The sequence below is a fragment of the Ascaphus truei genome, chromosome 18 (genome assembly GCF_040206685.1).
Source record: "Ascaphus truei isolate aAscTru1 chromosome 18, aAscTru1.hap1, whole genome shotgun sequence".
Taxonomy (NCBI): domain Eukaryota; kingdom Metazoa; phylum Chordata; class Amphibia; order Anura; family Ascaphidae; genus Ascaphus; species Ascaphus truei.
Genome location: NC_134500.1, coordinates 25,866,462 through 25,875,195, shown reverse-complemented (window position 1 = coordinate 25,875,195; position 8,734 = coordinate 25,866,462). Strand labels below are relative to the sequence as shown.

At 42.7% G+C, this 8,734-nt stretch overlaps 1 protein-coding gene across 5 annotated transcripts in view; it reads left to right on the top strand.

The window, feature by feature from the left end:
- Positions 1-1,644: 1,644 nt before the first annotated feature.
- The window catches only part of SHF (Src homology 2 domain containing F), a 282,507-nt gene continuing 275,417 nt past the window's right edge, over positions 1,645-8,734 (top strand). For 4 of the 5 annotated variants that reach the window (XM_075575896.1, XM_075575897.1, XM_075575895.1 and 1 more), the window contains exon 1: positions 1,645-2,407. In XM_075575896.1, coding sequence (XP_075432011.1) covers positions 1,739-2,407 — 669 coding nt within the window. In that variant the 5' untranslated portion in view covers positions 1,645-1,738. The remainder of the gene's footprint in view (positions 2,408-8,734) is intronic. The other variant, XM_075575898.1, reaches the window with a different exon arrangement.

Below are 8,734 nucleotides of genomic sequence, written 5' to 3'. Positions count from 1 at the left end.
ATCTATTAGGCTGCGCTTATAGTGCCGGCGACAGCGCTACCAAAAATCTGGTAGTCACTGATATTTGATTTTTTTCGGCGACGTCTCCCCTTGTGGCCAATCGGGAGCTTCTCCGGGTCTCTGCCCTCCCCTTTTATGACGTCATCCGGCGACGTCGCCTACACTTCAAAATACACTCGTCGCAATGGCGACGGGTGATGTCATCGGTCGCCGGCTGTATAAGCGCAGCCTTAATCAGGTGTGTATACACATATTTTTTTTTTTTTAGTTGCAGATAAAAATTAAAAAGCATAATAATTACACAATTAGCAACTAAATACTCTCTGTAACTCCTATTGTGTCAAACAGATGAAGTAGCTCAAATGCCCTCATTGTATTAGTGCTATAAATCTATTTTAGGCTGGTTTATAGTGCCCGGCGAGCTACAAATTTTTTTGAAGCCATTGAAATTTGATTTTGAGAGACAGTTGCCACATGTGACTGTCTCTACACCAATCACAGAGCGCGTAATGCACTCTGCCCTCCCCCTTCGTGACATCACTGGCCTTGTCGCCAGCGACGTTGCTCCAAATCTAAGTGCAACTTTCGCCAGTGGCGACGGGTGACGTCATCGATCGCCTCGCCGTTGCGGCATTATAAACGTGGCCTTATAGTGCCTTGTGACGGCGATATGATGTGGCTCCGAAACAAATACATTTACTCCGTCATAAGCGCTTATAGTAAGTGCGACGGAGCAACCAAAAATTTTGAATTTAGAGACAGTCACCACGTGACTGTCTCTAAACCAATCAAATTGCGCGGCCCGTCCCTTTTAGTGACGTCACTGGCCTTGTCTCCAGTGATGTCGCTAATAACCTAATTACAACTTTTGCTGACGGCGACGGGTGACGTCATCGGTCGCGTCGCCGTTGCCAGCACTATAAGTGCGGCCTTAGGCTGTGTCCATAGAAGGACAAGCAGCGCTGAGCCGTGCGGACGCTCGGCGCTGAGCCCCAGCATCCTCAATGAGGATGTCTTGAGAGGGGGCTCACACGCGCGTCCGCAGGCGTGCTCAGGAGTTGGATTTTTCAGCCGACAGCCAAAGCTGTTTTTCAGCGCGCTGTCGGCTGAAAACATCCAATCAGCGCGAAGCAGCGTCAACATCACGGCGCCGTGACGTCGGCACTGTGATGTTGACGTCGGTGCGTTAGCGGGCTATTGGCCCAGCGACGTCACTGCCCCGCCTCCCGATCGCGGACTCGCCTGCATGTGCATGAAATCTCTCATGCTTGATCAGGTGAGCATCAGCGTCCGCGCGGCTCAGCGCGGCTCCACCTTCTATGGACACAGCCTTAGCGTCAACCTTCTCGTTGGAAGCTACAAGTGACGGTGACGTCAGGCTGCGGTCGCTGGAAAAACAAATAGAGATGACTTCCAGCGATCGCGACCAAGCCGTCGCGCCGGGCTTACTATATATAAGCGCACGCATTTGTTTGGACGCGACGTCGCGTCGCTCTCGCCGTCGCCGTCACTTTAAGCGCAGCCCTTTTACTGTAGCATAGTTAATTGAAGCTTATGCAGTGCTACGTTTCCCTCGCTAGGTGGCGCACTGCGTTCCCTTTCCAGTGCATTGAGCCGTGTGTGTGTGTGTATCTATATAACGTGCACTGGACACACACACAGCCTCTTCATACAGACCTGTATCTGCTCACCACGCTGCTTGTAGTCCCTGGCTCGCTTGCTTTTGCTTCTCTCCCCCATGCTGCTGAGCGGACACTCCTCGGCTTCAGCCAGCGCTACCCAACAGCAACCAGTGGACCCCACCCGCAGCAGCATCAGAGGGAGCCCCTCACCAGCGTCCAGCACGGGACAGCAATGCGCCGGCAGCATGGCCAAATGGATCAAGGAGCACCTGGGGTTCAAGAGCTCCAAGCCACCGCCTCCTGCACCTCCTAAACCGGATTACAGGCAGTGCCAGCCCGGGGCAGCCCCTATGCACCATCACCACCACCATCACCACCATCACTCCACATCACCCCCGTTCCCCATCACTCCAACGGGACAGCCGGACATCCTGACTGCCTACAAGCTGCAGAAGGAGAGAGACTTTGAGGATCCTTACACTACTTCTGGGGTCACCGGTTCCTGCGCCCCTCTCAACTCCTCCACTGCACCCAACCCCTCAGCTCCTGCCACAGCTCAATCCCCTTCTTCACCATCCCCCACCCCTGAGGTCAAGTATGTGTCTCCCAAGCACAGGCTCATTAAAGTGGAGACAGGGGAAAAAGGAGGTCACAGTCCCACCAGTAGCACCACCATGGGAAGCTCGGGACAGCCCTTTAGCACTTCCAGTGCAGGAGCAACTGGTATCAAGTCTCCCCCAGCTGCATCAGTGCCCCCCCAGCCTGAGGACAGCAAGCAGGACAAAGTAAGTTTGACAGATGTGCTACAGCTGTTTCACTTCTCTTCCTCCCATGTGTGTGTGTGTTGTTTTTTTTTCTTCATGTTGGTTTTGGGTTGGGAATGATCTGTGTAAAATGACTCATTTTTGACATGATTCACCTAAAAAGATTGAGGCATGTCTCTCTTTTCCTCTTGCTTTAAGCCCCACCTATTACCTAATTTATTGATATTATCTTTGCATTTTGTGAGATCTTCTTGAAGTGTCTCTTATCCTATATACAGTCATCTGTTCATTAGGTTAAGTGTGTATGTATCCTCCTACGCGTTTGACTATTAGCTGCTGTTTGCCAACCACATTGTATTCTGCTTAAAAAGTTAAAGCTCCCTTGTAATGAGGATGGTGATGTCTCACTTTTCTGGTGAAAAAAAAACTAGATTCAACATGTGGTGCTTTAAATTGGATCAACACATTAAATTAGATATGTTGGGTACTTTTTAGTTTATCATGTTTTTGCTGCAAAAAGTTAAATGGGCAAAATGATCCATTTCGATTTATTTAAGCAAAATGCAGTTTAACAGCAATATTTTCTGAATCTGTTTCCATCTGGGCACCCACTGCACCAGTTTGCATCAGGGAGACTGGAAAATAAACACATGTAGATTTTGTAGAGTTTTGGGAAAACAGCATTTTATTTTATTTTGCATCAAAAACTGGGCTTTAAGGCTGACGATCAGCTAAGCAGCTATATAATGAAATGTGGGTGTTATTACGTTTTATCGCAGCACCGACCAACATTGTGTGGCAGAAGATGATGACCAAAATGCTACGGTCACGGTGATCTGTGATTATATTGCCTTTTACTTGTATGGCGCCAACATTTTCCGCAGCGCAGTACAAAGTGGGAGGGTGGACGATGAATAACGTGGTATGACAAAGAGTACATACAGTAAATGTGAAGACAAGCTGAGACAATAGGAAATAGGTTCCTGCCCCCAGGAGCTTACAATCTAGGTGTGTGTGTGTGTGTTCATTCGTTCTCAGGTGAATGAAATAATTCTATTAGGTTATCAAACTGTCTGATTATCAATATGTAGATATATAACTGATAGGAGATCTATCTGATGCTACTAAAAGGTAGAGGGGGAGATTTGTATCATTAGGGTTTTGGTGGGGGCTGCAGTATATTTCATTCCAGTTTCTGTGGAACAATACTGAGTGATGTCTCACAGATCACTCACAAGGGATACAAACAGACATTGATCAAAATACAGCTGATATTAATTTATATTCCCTTGAAACAAATGTTTTTTTCTACTCGCCATTTCCCCTGAGTTTTGCTCCCAAAAGACTAATAAAATATTTTAGTTTGCATACTGACCATGGAGAATTGTAGGTATATTACAGGATATGATCCCCTCTGAAACATCAAACATTGAGTCTCTGCAGATGGTGCAGCACATAACATGTCAAGACCTCCACAATGTGTCACTGATCTCTCTTTGGGAAGAGGCTGAAAAATGTTTCACTGAGCCCACTGAGTAAGGAGGTGAACTGTGTGTCACTGTGGGAATTGTTGTCTGGTATGTCTCATGAGCTTAATGACATTGTCATTGTGAGTGGAATTAACTGTATTTGTGTTTCTCTGAAACCCTATCATATGTTTACTTCATACAGAAATGAGTGGTATCTTATCTGTGAAAAGAAAAGCTTTTTTTTAGTCAACACCTTTTCCTTGCGAGAGAGCGAGTGTGGATTTGTCACTCAGCTTGAGAATGATGCACGTACTGTATAAGATTACAGCTGTTGTCTTTAAGATATAAAGACACATCGATTTTTAAATAATGTGCTATTGGCGTCCGTGCCATGTGGTTTGAATGAGTTTACAAATAATATTCTAATTTGTCCATGATCCTTTTTTTGTTGGTACAGCTCAACCCCGTTATAACGCGATCCGTTACAACGCGAATCCGCTTATAACGCGATGCAAGCGTGGCTCCCAATTTTTGTATTTATGAATACTTTACAACACGATTTATTGGTATCTTAAATACTTTATTGTACAATGCATACAATTGCACATTATTTCTAATGCGATCCGCTTATAGCGCGATGTGATTCTTTGGACCCCAAGCGTAGCGTTATAAGGGGGTTGAGCTGTAATAAGTCCCTCTTCGTTAAAGGGTGCTAGTAGCCATACTGGTCCCAGAAAGAGCAAGATAGTTAATGGGTTGTGAAACCTTTTAACGGAAAAACACATTATCATTGATATGTTGGTTTATTAAAAGGCATTACAACCTTAATATTAATATATAATCTAGCTTTTCTCTATTTTTTTTTTTTTTTTTTCCCTTTTTTATTCTGGTAACCCTTGGGAGATGCTCTAGTGTTATTGACAGTTGTATGCAAGCACAATAAGTACATTTAAGATTTGCAGAGGGTTTATGAAGCTGAAGTAAATCTGTTAACCTCTATGGTTCTGGATGGTAGGTAGAGGTGATAAGCACTTAAACCATCACAGATGTTGCAGTGATACCTTTCATTTTAACACTGTTTCTGCGACGAGTTTCCTTTCCCCCCCTTATCACTTGGCTGCATTGGTTTAAATGTGACAATACTATTGTTTCCACACCCCCTGTACCCCATCTATTTGACTAATTACTTACTAACTCTCCACAGTACAGAGAATATATACAGTAGTGTAGAAAATCTCTATTCGTCCTTTTTTTATCTGTATAAATGTTGCTCAAATGATTATTAAATACAATCCAAAGAGCTTTGCCCCAATGTTTTAAATATTTACTGTTGATCCTTTGTATTAAGTCAGACAAACGACTGCTTTTTTTTTTTTTTAACTTAATTTTTATTAAAATTTTTAGGGAGAGAGGGAAATGGAGAAAATAAAAGGGGGGGAAGGGTACAGAAAATAGACGGGAGAACACATTCATTTAGAATTTTACCTAACAAATCATCTTGTAATATTCAATCACACAATTAATATAAGTAACATTTTTTACAGCAAAATTAAGTGGGTATTAATTTCTAGTTGACCAGCACCCAAAATCCAAGGTAACCACACACACACCTTCTGAAAATCCGCGCAGTGTCGTTATTAAGACTAACCAGTTTTTCCATGCAGCAAATCTGCCAGATTTTATTTTTAATTTTGGGGATTGAGGGAATAGTTGTTTGTTTCCATACTGCCGCTAGTTCGCGTCTTGCGGCTGAAGATATGTGGCATAGTAATTTATTTTCATGTCTCGTGAGGGGGTGATATGGTTCGTTTTAATAGAAATAACCAGGGATCCATTGGTAGATCCAAACCGAAAAACCTTTGTGACCACATTTTTGATTTCCAGCCAATAAGCTGCTATGAATGGGCACCCCCACCACATCTTTTAAACTTGTGACACCTGCTGTTTTCCTGTCTATAAACCTATTACGGCCCATTCCTGTACTAAATTCTGGATTGTCATATAGTGGAGTCATAAGTATATTACGTGTTGTAAGGAGGTGTCTAATCGCTACAGAGTCCCATAATTTGAGTGAGTGGGCTATAATTTGTCTGGATTTGAATATTTCCGGCCTCTTTCTCACTGGGGACCACAGAAGATTACTTAATTCAACTAAATCCGTTTCCAAAGATACCCAACGTCTGTGGACTGGATTAGAGTGCCATAGTATTAGTTGGCTTGTCTGGGTTGCCTTGTAGTAGGAAATAAGGCATGGTAGACCCAGCCCTCCTGTCTTGTTTGGTATATTTAAAAATTTCTTCCCAATTCTTGGTGTCAAACGACTGCTTTTTCTTTTAAATAATTGGTATTGGCATGTTGCAGGTCCTTCTTTTTTTTAAGCACCTTTTGCAGTGTAAAGGGTATTTGATGAACACCCAACAGGTATGTATGTATGGCTTTATTTATATAGCGCCATTAATGTACATATCATTTCACAGCAGTAATACACGTGACAATCTCATATAAATAACACATAACACATAATGGGATGAAGCGCTTCACACAAAAGTAACATTTGGGGAAAGGAGTCCCTGCTCCGAAGAGCTTACAATCTAATTGATCAGTTTTAACTGATATTCATATCTATCATTACTTGCCACTCACTATTAATTCCTATTTTCTTCCCCTTGAACTGCCCTGTGCATGGCCTCAAGCAACATTGTGTGTGTTGGGAGTAAATGAGTCTGTACATTAAATGAACTTGCTGTATTGTGTAGTGCTAATGGGTATTATGGTACAGTTTCAGCCACAAAGCTTTTTCTCCACGAACCAAATGCTGGTCCCAGACCAGCTGCACTGCAGAGACCATGCCAGGTGTGCCGAGTGGATTTTCTGCAGTGCCCCCCACCCCGCTTTTCTCTTATAAAACCAATATAGAGCGCATTATTAGTTCCCCGGTACTTTATTATGATGTGACATCCGAAATGCTTATAAAATCTGTGAGTTGTAATTACGACTTATGTACAAATCCTGCCATAAAATAACTTAGCGTTTCACGATCGTAACAAAGAACAAGATTCAGTAGTAATATCCATAACTCCTTTTTTGCAGCAGGCAACAAAGCAGCTAATATTGTACTGAATGGATCAGCTGTTAAAGATAAAGTAGAAATTGCCCCATCTGTGTCTCCTTGGGGAGACATTTGGGCCAAGAGGTACAAAGGGGTGCTAAGCTTTAGCACGCCTTTCCTCCTATTTATGTGAAGGTTAAAGCTTAGCACCCTTTTGTGAGTTTGTCTTGGTTTCAGTGATAATTTATGGTGAACATTGGTTGAGTTTTTAGGTCCAAGTACAAACTGCCTGCAGCAGGAAACAAACCTATTGCTAATTGTGATCACTGTTCTTGCCTGACATTTCAGGATGTGATACCATGTAAAGTGTTCGGATGTGAGTCCAGTAACACACTCGCACATGAACTTTCAACACTAGACATGCAAAACTTACATACAGGTTCACAAAACTCATTATGCATTAGTAATTCCCCGGGAAAATTGCTGTCCTCTAAAAAAAATTTGCTTGCATTTCGCTCACTGTACAGAATGGCACAGATTCACATTTAAATACTGCATTTTTGCATAATATGGGTGAAAACCACAGACTTTCTCGTACTTTGCCAAAACATTGCAAACATTTTGTTTTTCTGGTGACTATCCGTAAATGTCGGCGCAAATACATTTATGGGGGAATTAATTAGGCCGTGGATATGGGTTACTGCACACCATGAGGCCTTAACTCCCACTCAAGGCAACGAATGCATTTATTCCCGAGCTTGATGAATTTGCCACAATGCGTCACTGATTTCAGGAAGAGGGCAACACATCTGTCCACCGCATTCAAAGATATCAGTGACATAATGGGCCATATTTACTGCTACTATTCTCTAATACCCCTTCCTGCGCTGGTAGACAACTTATAACTCATTTCAGTATAAGGCTGTAAGGTGACTTCTGCCACGAGGAGGAGTTTTGGCATAGCACCGCTATAGTAAATATGCGTCAATGTGTGTGTGTCATAATTTAAGATACATTTAATACCTTCCTTAATATTAACCTGGAAGCCTAACTGCACCACAACAACTAATATAAGAAAACGTAAAATAGATACTGCTTTTGTTCATTGTAGTTTAGTACTCCTATCTAAATGAGCAGTCCGCAGAAAATGGTGGGGGTGACAATGTATAGGCTTTTTTCCATAAAAAGGGAGAAGTAGCGGCTCAGTGAGTAAAGACACTGAGTTTGAAGCAGGGGAGCCTGGTTCAATTCCCGGTGTCGGCTCCTTGTGACCTTGGGCAAGTCACTTTATATCCCTGAGCCTCAGGCACCAAAAACATAGATTGTAAGCTCCACGGGGCAGGGACACGTCTCTGTAAAGCGCTACATAAAACTTGCAGCGCTATACAAGAACATGCTATTATTATTATTATTTATTATTATAAAACTATTTCACTTCCGTGTCCAAAATTGCAAACTATTAAACCATTGCACAATTATGTGATGCGGATAAAAACATGGAAGTCAAAACCTTTTTATACAACATGCTTTGGTTTGAACTTATTGGTATTTAATGCACCAGGTTTATTTTCAATGACATTTTAATTTACGTCGTTTTTGTTTCATGTTAATTAAGTGGCATTTCCGCATTCAACTAGATTCAGCTTCTGATTTTCAGCTTTAAAGTGGCAATCCCGTCCCTGGCGCCTATATGAGTTGTACGCCTATAATGTTGGTATCATTCCCCCTATGCTTGTACTGTTAAACAAACATGACTTAATCTCTAGCTTCTGAGGCGACACTTTTAGACTGCGTTCACACAGAATGCGATGAAGCTTGCGCGCGCTCGCC